Source organism: Epinephelus lanceolatus, chromosome 21 (assembly GCF_041903045.1).
Source record: "Epinephelus lanceolatus isolate andai-2023 chromosome 21, ASM4190304v1, whole genome shotgun sequence".
In the NCBI taxonomy this organism is placed as follows: Eukaryota; Metazoa; Chordata; class Actinopteri; order Perciformes; family Serranidae; genus Epinephelus; species Epinephelus lanceolatus.
The window spans coordinates 16161870-16174724 of record NC_135754.1 but is presented as its reverse complement, the minus strand read 5'-3'; the positions used below and the strand labels follow the sequence as shown (position 1 = coordinate 16174724).

At 41.6% G+C, this 12855-nt stretch overlaps 1 protein-coding gene across 3 annotated transcripts; it reads left to right on the top strand.

The window, feature by feature from the left end:
* mki67 (marker of proliferation Ki-67) lies at positions 1 to 12511 on the top strand. Of its 3 annotated transcripts, none has more exons than XM_033612237.2 (17): positions 1 to 161; positions 751 to 853; positions 1300 to 1381; positions 1677 to 1792; positions 2894 to 2963; positions 3090 to 3165; positions 3597 to 4250; positions 4389 to 4621; positions 4724 to 5372; positions 5731 to 5846; positions 6071 to 6248; positions 6371 to 6514; positions 6645 to 7645; positions 8150 to 8198; positions 8341 to 8418; positions 8756 to 9907; positions 10177 to 12511. In XM_033612237.2, the coding sequence occupies exons 2-17, from the start codon at positions 765 to 767 to the stop codon at positions 12234 to 12236; spliced, it is 6747 nt and encodes a 2248-aa protein (XP_033468128.2). In that variant the 5' UTR covers positions 1 to 161; positions 751 to 764; the 3' UTR covers positions 12237 to 12511. The 3 variants fall into 3 exon arrangements, with proteins under 3 accessions (XP_033468128.2, XP_033468127.2, XP_078019737.1); XM_033612236.2 differs by having other exon boundaries at positions 8753 to 9907; XM_078163611.1 differs by lacking the exons at positions 751 to 853; positions 1300 to 1381; positions 1677 to 1792 and having other exon boundaries at positions 8753 to 9907.
* The last annotated feature ends 344 nt before the right edge of the window (positions 12512 to 12855 follow it).

The window sequence follows — 12855 nt, the reverse complement described above, 5'->3', positions numbered from 1 at the left end:
AAAGTAGCATACGTTAGCCACTCGTCGGTATACATCGTAGGGTATGGTAAGGTATCAGTGTAGGTTTACTCTGACATGATATAGTAAAATTCCTCTTTGCCACATCCCGGTCGATGTTTATGGATTGCCAGAAGCTGACGTGTCTTTGAGTGGACTTCCAGGTAAGGCTAACGATGCCTGCAAATGTTTTTCAGTCTGTCGTATAGTCGAGACCACCATAAGCCAGGGTTAGCTAACTTGGTGTTAACGTTACAGGTCTCACTGAAAAGTGTCTTGTTTTATTGTTAAGTTAGGTGCTACTGTAATTTGAGGTATTTTCTACGTTGACGTTAATTTCTGACAATATTATAACGTCACTATCGAGGCGACATTGCACGTGGGATGTCGCAGAATTGTCAGCATTGTGATTTAACTTACACTAACGACGATCTAACGTTACTGAGTTGAAACAAATGAACACAACGTCGACGTAAAATATAGTATTGGCTAAAAACATCGCTAGCTAACTTCAATAATCGAGTCAACTTACGTTTAAAGTAACGTTAACATCTAGCATAGACATGCCCTTTCCCCGCACATATATTGCTTCCACTTAGATTAATGTTTCTGTGAATCTACTTTCTGACTATAAAACGTTAACGTTATGTACTACACAAATGTACCTGTGTTTACCTAATGCTAACACGACGTTGTTGTTAAGCTAGTTAGTGCTCTGTTAAGTTTGACACCTATGTTTGCCATTGTTCCCAGGTAACGTTACGAAAATGCCTTTGCATGGAAAAATAGTCGTGGTGAAGAGGAGTGGAGGAGATGGGACTGAGTTTCCTCTTACTGCAACATGCTTATTTGGAAGGTGAGTTCAATAAAATGCATTTGGTGGATATAATGTTGATTTTTCCATGTCATGTGGTCAAATTAAATCTCCTTTATTTTCTCTTGTCTCATCTTAATGGCACTAGTTTTGCCTTTTAAGATATCAGACTGAAAACATGCACATGTTGTGTTAGAGGCCACATTTACTATGTGTGGCCTCATGTGGACATGAGGACAGATGTGCTTGTGCTATAAAAACTCCACTGGTTTGGAGGCGGGCCATCTGTGAGTGACGTCAGAATCTTGCATGTTTGTTCCCTGTTTTTAAATCAAGTACAACTGACTCCTGATTGTGTAGTCAAAACTCCAGTTCACAAGTTCACCCTTTTAGACCATAGAACATTTCATTTGCTGCTCATGAACAAGTACCACTTACATTTTAACTGTCTCTTTTGTTGACACATTTGTTTCTTTATTATCTTACAGGAAGCCTGATTGCGATATTCGTATTCAGCTTCCACAAGTCTCCAAGGAGCATTGCAGAATTGACTTGAATGAAAATAAAGAGGTAACAGCACATTTTGACCATGACCACATTAACTTGTCACAGTATTTCAACCTTATATGATATCTAGAATAATAAGGAACTGTTATTGAATAGTTACATTAATGTCTTCATGTTTTCATCATTAAAAAGTTAATTTTGTGGATGCAAAAGAAGTGTCATTGCTTAAATCACTTGTGAATTCACAGAGGGAAATCTTGGCCTAGATAGATTTAAAAGCCTAGCTGACACTTGTATTCTGCTTTGAGCTGCTTTGTCAGACTGTGTTTGAGGTGATGTTTATATTTGTCTCTTCTAGATCATTTTGACAAATTTGAGCTCTGTGAATCCAACTCGTGTCAACGGAGAGGTTTTGCAGCAGTCTGAACGTTTGAAACATGGAGATGTGATAACTATTATTGACCGTTCTTTCAGGTGAGTGCGAAGTAAATATTTTGTTGCTTCAGACTTTTGCCTTCCGTAGTCACCACATGACTTTGTTAAAGGTCCAGTGTGTTGGATTTCGGGGGACATATTGGCAAAAATGGAAAGTAATACATGCTTTCTTTACTGTATAATTACCTGAAAATAAGAATTGTGTTTTTGTTGCCTTAGAATGAGCTGAATATATTTACACAGGGATCAGGTCCTTGTCCACAGAGATCACCATGTCGGCTCCTCGTGTTTCTAGAGAAGCCCATAACTGACAAACCAAACACAGGCTCTAAATAGGGCCATTCATGTTGTCAAGGCAGCCACCATAGTTAGCAGCCCATCCAGCGACAAGCAATGTGTCGGGAAAAACAGATTTATTTATTTTTTATATGAAACAGCTTTATTTGGTGTTATTACAAGTTTTAATCACCTGCTCATGTAGAGAAAGAGAACTGTGGATAATTGGGCTTCCAGTAAATACCTCCTGAACAATAACATTGCAGGAACTTTAAGTGGGAGAAGTTTTAGCTGGTTGCAATGTGCTATGCTCGCCGCTAGATATTACTAAGTCCCCCTAAATTTTATACAGTGGAATGTTAAGTAATATGACCTCCAAGAGCATCCTTTTGTTTCAAAAGCCTAATTTGTACCTAGGTAAATTTAAACAACAAATATTAACTGCAAACATACAATACATGTGCCGTGTATTTACTTTTGATAGAACTTTAAGATTTAAGCATAATCTGCTACCACCAGACCACACACCATTTTCATTTCCATAATCAACATACCATTTGAATATATCTTCCTCACCAGCTGCAAATGCTGTTTCTATTGTTTCTACAAGAGTTTTCCAGTTATGTGTCCCTGCATTCACCGTGTTTGTTTTTATTAATGGTTTCACCTCTCCTTATATAAACCTGTGCTTCCAAGAACACGTTGAAAGAAAATTAAATTGAAGTACCCACATAATGTGTTTGTTGAGCACGTATACCGGATGCAATGTTAAGGGAAAATGCATGGTCCCACTTCCCAGATGTTAGAATTTTCATGACAGATAAATAATGTCTTACTTAGATGTATTGCTAATTGTCATTTCAGGTTTGAGTACCCTCCAGCACCCACACCAAAGAAGAGGTCTTCCACAGGAGGCAAAGCTGAGACTCTCAAAGTAAATTACACATTATTATCTTTTATCATTAGATCATTTCTGTCATCCCACTAGTGTGAATTTCCCTCCGCTCTGGATAAATTTGATTATTTTATATATCTGTTAATAAAAGTGTCTCATGCCTAGGTTCTTCAAGATCAGCAAGTGGGGGACACAGTTACCTCTGAAACTGGAGATAAAAGGATCTCTGAAGTATCCACAGGTGAGACTGATAGTGTTCATTATGAATTAGAAAAGTGATTGTGCTGTATTTGAAGACAATGTTGCACATCAACTATTAGTGTATTACATTCCCAGAGTTGGTATTTCTGTTGTTGGTGAATAGACATTATAGAACTGAATCTGATCAAATGTTTTAAAACATAGAGAAAGAAAAATGTAATTTGAATAACTTAGAGTTACAGTGGTCAACAGCCTGTCAAATGGATAAGTTACAGTCATTTTTGCATATTTAGCTCAGCCTATAAAACATCTGACAGGTCAATGAATATGTTTTTGCAGCCCTACTCAAGCACCCTGTCTCCCAAGTAGCTACAGGGATTTGGTGCCTGTAGTTTTTCTCCAGTCTCCTATTTTATGTTATCAAGTGTACAAGCCTTTTTTAAACTAAGTTTTATGTTTGGCTTATTTTAGATCCTCATCTGAAAGATGGAACTAACCATGACAACATCCAGCGATCCCTGGAGAAAACTTTGGAGGTGGAGCCCAAAGAGGCAGGCAAAACTGCCTCTCCCTTCAACGACCTGTATCAAATGATCAAAAAATCTCTGGATGTCAAGACCCCTCGGAAATCTTCTGCCAGTTTGCTTCAAACACCCACCTCGAGGTTTTGCACTCCAAAACCTGCTTCAGTCAGGAAAAATGATGAACCTGTCACTTGCACCGAAGATAAAAGCATTCCTCAGAAGAATGACGCTAAAGTCTGTCCTGGAGCTGATGAAACTAAGGGGGCTGAAAACACAAGTGGTGGAACCCCAAAGTCTGTTAAGAAGCAGAGGAGGTCCTCCCAGGGTCCTTCTACTGAGATGGCCGCACCTGAAGTTGAGAAAGCCGAAAAGTCTGAAGCAACTTCACCTCAGAAGAGAATCCGTACACCCCCCCAGAGGTATACTGCGTGTGAGGTTATTGAGCAAGTTACTGCTCAATCACCCAAATCACCTTTGAGACGGAGAAGCAAGGAGGCCAAACCTGCAGTGACTCAGGAACAGGAAGCGCAAGCAGTGACTTCTCCCAAAACGAAGCGTTCCCCAAGGAACTCAGGATGTTCCTCAGTTGAAGTTGGAAAAGGTAAAGAGTATTGTAATACTATATTTCTCTTTAGATTAGTTGGATGTTAAACAAATTAAAGTAATTATTTAAGCATGTTACATTGGCATATGTTTTGTTGTTACTGACGTACAATCATGTTTTCAATTCATTTATTAGTGAAAGAGACATCCAAAAAACGTAAAAGTGGAGAACTTGCAGCCGACTTGCCTACACCTCAAATAAAGAAGAAAAGGGTTTCCTTTGGAGGTTTCCTGTGCCCTGAGTTATTTGACAAACGTCTGCCTCCTGACTCTCCCTTACGCAAGGGGGCCAGTCCGCGGAGAAGCTTTTGTGTGTCTAAACCCAAACAGTCACTCCTGAGACGAGCGTCAGTCATTGGCTCGCTACAGGTAAGACTTGAGTGGAAGATAATGATTCAAATTGTTTGACCCAACTTTAATAAATGTTAATTATCACATAATCCTACTTAAAATGGATCTTGTTTTTTGTAGTTCGATGAAGAGCAACCAGGTAGCCCCAAAGTGCAAAGTCCTGCCAAAATGAGGACTCCGTCACCTAAGAAATCAAGTGCCAAGAATGCTTCTCCTAAGACTCCAACGCCAGGAAAGAAATCACCAAAATCTAGGTCCCCTTCTCCCAAGGCAACATCTCCAGGAAAGAAATCACCAAAATCCAAATCCCCTTCTCCCAAGGCAACATCTCCAGGACCGAAATCCCCCAAATCCAGATCCCCTTCTCCCAAGGCAAAATCTCCAGGACAGAAATCCCCAAAATCAAGATCCCCTTCTCCCAAGGCAACATCTTCTGCAAAGAAGTCACCAAAACCCAGGACCCCTTCTCCCAAGGCTGCGTCACCTGCTGAAAAGACACCAAAATCCAAAAGTCCATCTACTGCAAGAGGACGGTCTCCCACTGTTGGTGGAACACCAGGAGTCCAGACCCCCAGAGTACAAGGCCGCTTCTCTGTGTCGCGTATCAGCACACCATCTCCAAATGCAGAAGATGCTGTCACTGACCAGGTGCCTTCAGTCACAGTAACTACTAAAATGCCCCAGAGGAGAAAGAGCATCTCACAAGAAACTTCAAGTGCTGCAAAAGTAATGCGCAGAAGAAGTGGCATTTCACGGGCATCCCTGAAAGGTATGTAAGACCCTGAAGTACATGTCTTACATTGCAAATGTTATTGTTTTTAAGTGTGTGTACATGCATGATTGTGTATTAAGCAGAATGAGGTGGGAAGAGCAAAATAGAAAGCTCTAAACTACAATTTGGTACCATGCATCAAATGGTAACATTTATATTTTTAAACAGTGCATAGTTTTAACCATTGAGTTGACTTAAACATGTCTTATGATATCTTTGTCATTTATGATTAAACTGAGAACGGGGAAGTGGTAGTCCTGTCAGTGTCTGACTGATGATGAAAATGTCTTCATGTTGTTGTTTTTTACCTATGGTATTTTAATTTGTATGTTTTTCTTTTGCTTGTTTCCTTAAGCCAAAAATTCCTGGGCAAACATTGTGAAATTTGGTCAACCTAAGGCTCAAGTGGTTGCTCCAGCTAAAAAAGCAGTCGCCAAAATGACAAAGAAGAAGACTGTGCCCAAACCACAGGTAAACTATGATACTGTAATGACTACAGGGGACATTCACGTCATTGTAAAATTATGTGTTTTTTCCCTAGTCTCTGCAACTATCCAGGACCTGTTCAGTGAAGATTAATCCTCATTATTTTATACTCAGCCTGCATGTCAACTGTTACTGTAATGGGTTTATATCTTGTTGTCATAGTAGCATTTTAAAAACAGCAATCAACATGTCCATCTCAATCTTCTCAGACCCCTGCAAGAAAAATCCAAGGCCATTTCAGCACTGGACATGCAGATTCACCTGTTACTATTGTTGTGGGCAGAGCTCACAAACAAAGGGTCGTACATGCAACTGGTGCTGCACCAAGACTGGTCACCAATACTGCTCTCCTTAAAAGGAACATGAAAATGGATGAGGACTTGACTGGTAATTACCTTTTTTTTTTTTGTTGTTGTTGTTGTTTTGTAGAGATGGAAAACAACCATTGTTAGTGATGTAATCTGGACTTCAATATTGTACCTACTTATATTGTGTGTTGTGTTTTTCAGGAATTTCTGAAATGTTTAAAACCCCAGTAAATGAAAGGAAAAGGAGATCTGTGATCAATGAGGACAATGCCACAAAGACACCAGTGGGAGCTCTGGGCACATCTGTGGTAGAGCCATCAGTGTTGAACACACCAGAGGAGCCAGGTAAAGTGGTTCTTTCAAAACAAACAATACCACAGCACAAACCATTAAATTTGTGTTCTACTTAATCACTTAGGCTAAGGGATTTGTCAGATTAAGCCTGTTAGGTAATTAAATGTGCCTAATTTTACAGGCGAGATGATGGTGTCTCCACTGAGTGTTGCATCCACAGTAAAAGACAGAAAATACAACAGTGAGGCAGTCCAACGCCTCCTTAATGATGATCAAGAATCTAGCTTCGTCAGTGATGTCCCTGCCTTGGAGATTCACTCTGATGATTCTGGCGAACAGCAGTGTACAGATATGAAGACAACCTCTCAAACAACTCCCAAACAGAAGCCAGAATTACCAGAGTGTCTCACTGGAGTGAAAAGGATCATGAAGACACCAAGGCAGAAGGCTGAACCTGTTGAGGACTTGAGAGGGAGACTTCTGAAAACTCCAAAGCAGAAACCTGAGCAACAGGAGTGTCTCACTGGAGTGAAGAGGATCATGAGGACGCCAAGGCAGAAGGCTGAACCTGTTGAGGACTTGAGAGGGAGACTTCTGAAAACTCCAAAGCAGAAACCTGAGCAACAGGAGTGTCTCACTGGAGTGAAGAGGATCATGAGGACGCCAAGGCAGAAGGCTGAACCTGTTGAGGACTTGAGAGGGAGACTTCTGAAAACTCCAAAGCAGAAACCTGAACAACAGGAGTGTCTCACTGGAGTGAAAAGGATCATGAAGACCCCACGACAGAAAGCCGAGCCCATTGAGGACCTGAGAGGCAAGGTTTTGAAAACCCCCAAGCAGAAACTTGAACAACAAGAGTGTCTCACCGGAGTAAAGAGGATGATGGAAACTCCAAAACGGGAAGCTGAACCTATGGAGGACATCAGAGTGGAACTTCTGACAACTCCCAAACAGGAGGCGGGACAACAAGAGTGCCTTACTGGAGTTAAAAGCATTTTGAACACCCCCCAACAACAAGCTGAATCTCATGAAGACCTTCAAGAAAAACCTGTAGAAACTCCCAAAGCTCTAGAGGCTGCTGATGTGAGTTTGGATGATGAGAAGGAACTTATGGAGACACCAGACCAAGTGCAAGAATCTGCTCCACAGACTGAAGCCACAGGACAACTGGAGACAAATGAGGTAGTGGAAGCATGTGCATCAACTTTTCATTATTTTATCAGAAGGATTAGTTTGAATTATTATTTTTTTCTCACAGCGACTGACAGCTAAAGTGTGATCATTAATAGGAATAGTTTGGATTCAGCCATGTGACAAAGCAAACAATGAACCGAACACTGCAAAAAGCTTCTTACTGGGGTTGTTAATATTAGCAATTCTTTCACATTGCAGAAAGTCAATTGAATGAATATGAAAAAAGAGTTTGGTTCAGAGCTTAAACATGAGTGTCAGGTACTCACAGTTGAGCAAACTGCAGTTTCCTGCAGTCATTTCCTTGATAAAACACGAGTAAACATTTAGGCATATTTCATTTTTCATCAGCACAGATCTGTAGACATCAAAATCTGTGTACCAACAGACTGACAATATTAAATTTTATCAAGCTTCATGAGATATTTGTTATCTGCATGGATTACTTCAAAGTGAATGCTCATCGTCGAAATTGTTTTTGATTTATTTTTTTAGCAGGTAGAAGATGAAACACCTCTGGATTGTGAAGAAGGCACAGCAAAAGGTGAGTTGGTTCTTAAGTTTGATAACTATAATGGTAGATGAGTAATGAATGACTTCACGGGGGGGGGGGGTTGTTATGTAAGCTGCATTACAATGAAGAGCTGATCATTTCTGTGGTTTTATTGTCTTCTCTCCTCATGTAGAACTAGACTTTGCCCACGAGGAGCCACGAGGCGATGTCCCATCAGATGTGATTGCTCTCCATGATGACATAGAAAAGGGTATGTTGGCTATTTTAATTGGTTTGTTCTGTTAAAATTATGTACAATAAGATAATGTTTAACAATGTCTGAAAACAGACTTTTAGAGATGTGCTGTCTCTAACATTATTGGAATTGTTTGTATTGATACACCTTGAAGATATGGAAATTCTGCTCTTAAACATTTTTACGTTGCTTTTGTTGGACTGCCTGAAAGAACCATAGCACAAATAATACTTCCTATGGAACCCTATTGTCAAAACATGTCTAAAACCTGATGCAAGTATTTCAACAGCTAAAAACTACCACAACTTATTTTTCTTGTATTCTTATAATTGTTTTTGTATTATTTTAGAAGAAGATGCAAAAGAAGTTGTCGCTGATGACCACGTAGAGGAGGTGCCAAGTGGACACAATAATAACGAATCATCAGGTGCTTCGGAACCTCTCTCTGAACCAGCTGTAGATGAGATATCTGGGGAACAACCCAAAGTGGACACAGTGGATGAGACTTTATCTGAAGACAAACCTGAAGTGGACGCAGTCGATGAGAGTTCACCTGTAGAACAAGCTGAAGTGGACGCAGTAGACGAGAGTTCACCTGTAGAACAAGCTGAAGTGGACACAGTAGACGATAGTTCACCTGTAGAACAAGCTGAAGTGGACGCAGTAGATGAGAATTCACCTGTGGAAGAACCTGAGGTGGAGACTGCTCCTGGAAAAATCACAGAAATGGACACAACTGCCACGGATCCTGACTCTAAGAAGAAACCTGTTCGTGGCAGAAGGGCAAAAACAGTGGAACCTAAAGCACCTGAAGATGCTGTCGTCTCTGCTCCAGTCAGAGGAAGAAGAGGGAAGAAAGCTGAAGCTACAGCACCACCTGCCATTGAAACTGCTCCTCAGGCACCTGTAACTGAGAGTTTACCTGAAGAGGAGACTTGCAAAGTCACCGAAACAGATGCAGCCATTGTTGAGAATAAATCTCTTAGAGGCAGAAGGGCGAAACTGGTGGAGTCTAAACCAGCTGATGATAATCAGGAGGCAGCAGAACACTCTGAAGAACCTGTTGCTCCAACCCCAGTCAAAGGAAGAAGGGGAACGAAAACTGAAGCTGCTGCTGCTGGACCACCTGCTGTTAGACAAACAACAAGAGGCAGAAATGCAAAGTCTCAAGAGAGCAATGATGTTGAGGTCACGGAGAAGAAAAGTGCCTCTCTGCCTTCCAAACCAATCCTTAAAGCTAGAAGAGGAAGAAAAGCTTCTGATGATCAAGTGGAAACCGTCCAAGAGGTCGCCGCTGAAACTGAAATGGTGCCAGAACCTAAGAGTGAACAGAGCCCCCCAGTTGAAGTCAACATCGAAGCAAATGACAGTGCATCACCCCAGGAGAAGGCTGTGAAGCCCAAGAGAGGGAGAAGAGCTAAACAGCCTGAAGAACCAGTGCTAGAGCAGCAAGATTTACCCATTACTCAGAGTGAGGATGCTCCTGAAATGGACACAGCTAAAGGTATTTAATTTTTCTTGTTTTTATTTATGCTGTTGAGTTGTTGGGCTAAACTGAAATCACCTAAAACTATTTCTGACCTCTAAAACAAAAGGGAGGGAGGGACTTTGGATAAATGGGTTTTCCATTCTCCATTTTCCATATAAATGCACAGTCTTCAATAAACACACAAATCCTGACTCGTATTATATTTAACTAATCAGTCGTTTGACAGTTTAACCACTGTAAATGTAAAGGTAACATTTCTCCTTTGTTTTCTCCTATTATTTCAGAAGCAAATGCAAATGAAGTCTGCAGCAACCAGCTGGAGGTGGTGCCCAGTGCAAGTGATGAAAATAAATTATCAGATGCCATGGAAACTGTTCCCCAGACGCCTGTAACTGAGAGCCTACCTGAAGTGGAGACAGCCACTTGCAAAGTCACCGAAATGGATGCTGCTGTCGTTCAGAAGAAAACCGTTCGAGGCAGAAGGGCGAAACTGGTGGAGTCTAAATTGGCTGAAGATAAACAGGAGGCGGCAGAACACTCTGAGGATCCTGTCGTCTCTGCTCCAGTCAGAGGCAGAAGAGGGAAGAAAACTGAAGCTGCTGCACCAGCCGCTGTAAGACAAACGACAAGAGGCAGAAATGCTAAGTCTCAAGAAATCATCTCTGAAGACAAACCTGAAGTGGACGCAGTAGTGAAGAACTCACCAGTGGAACAACCTGACGTGGACGCAGTCGATGAGAATTCATCTGAAGAACAACCTAAAGTGGAGACTGCTACTGTAGAAGTCACAGAAATAGACACAACTGCCACGGATCCTGACCCTAAAAAGAAATCTGTTCGTGGCAGAAGGGCAAAAACAGTGGAACCTGAAGCAGCTGAGGATGAACAGGAGGCTGAAGATGCTGTTGTTGTTGCTGCTCCAGTCAGAGGAAGACGAGGGAAGAAGGCTGAAGCTGCTGCACCACCTGCTGTTAGACAAACAGGAAGAGGCAGAAATGCAAAGTCTCAAGAAAGCACCTCCGATGATAAACCTGAAATGGTACCAGAGACAGCTGCAGAAACAACACCTGTGACTGAGATTTCCATTGAAGTTGTGAGTGACCAGAGTGATCCTGCACCTTCTGTAGAGGAAGCTGTCATGAAGCCTGTTCGAGGGAGGAAAACTAAACAAACACCAGTTGAGCCATCTCAACCAGAGCCAGAGAAAACTGAAGCTGTGAGTGACGAGTCTGTTGTGATAGACGCTCAGTCTGAAAAGTCCATTCCTACTGTTGCAAAGCCCAAAAGAGGGAGAAAGATGAAACCTGATACTGTTGAGCAAAATGAGGTGGCAGAAGACACCGTTGTCACCGTGGAGACCAAGCAGCAGTCTGAACCTCCAGTTAAGGCTAAGAGGGGAAGAAATGCCAAAAAGGAAGAAGTTGAGACTACTGAATCCCAGGAGCCAGTCAAAAAAATGAGGAGAACCAAGAAGGCAGAGCAAGACCACATAGAACCACAAGAAGTCGTCCAAACAGCTGAAAATGTTGTCCCAGAGGAGGCTGAAGCGACACTTGTTGCTGAACCAGTGAACATTGATGAACAGGCTACTGTGGCTGCGAAACCCAGGAGAGGAGGCCGGAAAGCAAAACAAGACACTGAGAGTGAAACTACTGTCGAACCTACTGAGGTCCCTGCGGTCAAACGGGGCAGGAGAGGAAAACAAGTTGCTGAAGAAGTTGCAGTCACTGCTGTGGTACCAGAAGAAAAACCTGAGCATGAGGTTGAAGAGAAGAAAGATGCCGAGCCAGACTCTCCAGTCGTTAAACAAAGCAGGGGAAGGGGGGTGAAAACATCTTCGAAAAATGAGGCTTCCCAAGCCATTCCAGCCAAGAGAGCTCGTCGAGGTGCAGCTCTTCCTGTCAAGGAGACCAACGCAGAAGTTTCAGAGCCTACATCAACTTCAGTAGAGCCTGCCAAAAGGGGGAGACGGGCAGCGGCAAAGCCCACAGCAGATGATGCCACCAAAGAGTCAAGCAGTGCTGTTGTGGAAGACACAAAAACATCCAAAAGATCCGTCAAGTGGAACGCAGATGTGGAAGTCTTTGATATTCCAAAAGCAACACCAGTGAAGGCAGCGCGAGGCAGGAAGTCCAAACTTGACACTGAAAGCAAAAATGTGTCAAAGGACGATGACAAAACTGAAGAGAAGGATCTCTCAGACAAAGTCATCGAAGCTCAGCCCGTCAAGAGAGCCAGGCGAGGGGTCGCTGATGTAACAGCAGAAGAGTCCACAAGCAAGGTGAAAAGTGTTGAGGCTGAGGTACAGCCAAAAACCAGAAGAGGAAGACCAGCAAAGAAATAAAAAGCATCTGTATATAGTCTTAATCCCAATGACTTGTTTTCCCCCATTTAACTTTTTTTTTTGTACTTGTCATTTTTATTAGATCGTACGGCATTTTATAAAGTAGTTTTATAGATGAAAATGACGCACTGCCTTTTTTTTTTCTCCTCCAATACAGCAGGGAATCTTCTAACCATTTATATCGTGACAAGTTGTATGTTGTTCATTACTGGTTTTGCAAATATTTTTATGGTTTAAAAAAGTGATTTATTAAATTTTTTTGTATGGTGGAAAAATTGGTCTGCTTTGTCTTTATGTCCTAACATTTCTCTGGTGCTCATGCATCAACATGTGGAGTTAAAATGGCTGCAATGGTAATTGTCCAAATGGCTTGAATATGGTTTACATATAGCATTGTGTAGGTACAGGTACTGCTCTGGTGACTGGGCTCTATCAGTCATATTTTTGATATTTACAGATAGTGCAGGTAAATGAGACTGAAAAGGAAAATGGCATTACATTTACTTTCATGGACAGCTTAGTGTGGGTGTAGGTCTGATTATATAAGATGAGGCAAAAGGAAAAATAAAATGTGTTTCATGTGCTGTCTATATTACTTAAAGAGAGGTATGTGAAATAG

Bases quoted from the DNA above. Each gene is read 5' to 3' on its own strand.
- mki67 (XM_033612236.2), top strand. From the start codon at position 765: ATGCCTTTGCATGGAAAAATAGTCGTGGTGAAGAGGAGTGGAGGAGAT. The intron at 1,793-2,893 runs GTGAGTGCGAAG...TTGTCATTTCAG, and splicing joins ATTATTGACCGTTCTTTCAG to GTTTGAGTACCCTCCAGCAC. The intron at 6,249-6,370 runs GTAATTACCTTT...TGTGTTTTTCAG, and splicing joins AATGGATGAGGACTTGACTG to GAATTTCTGAAATGTTTAAA.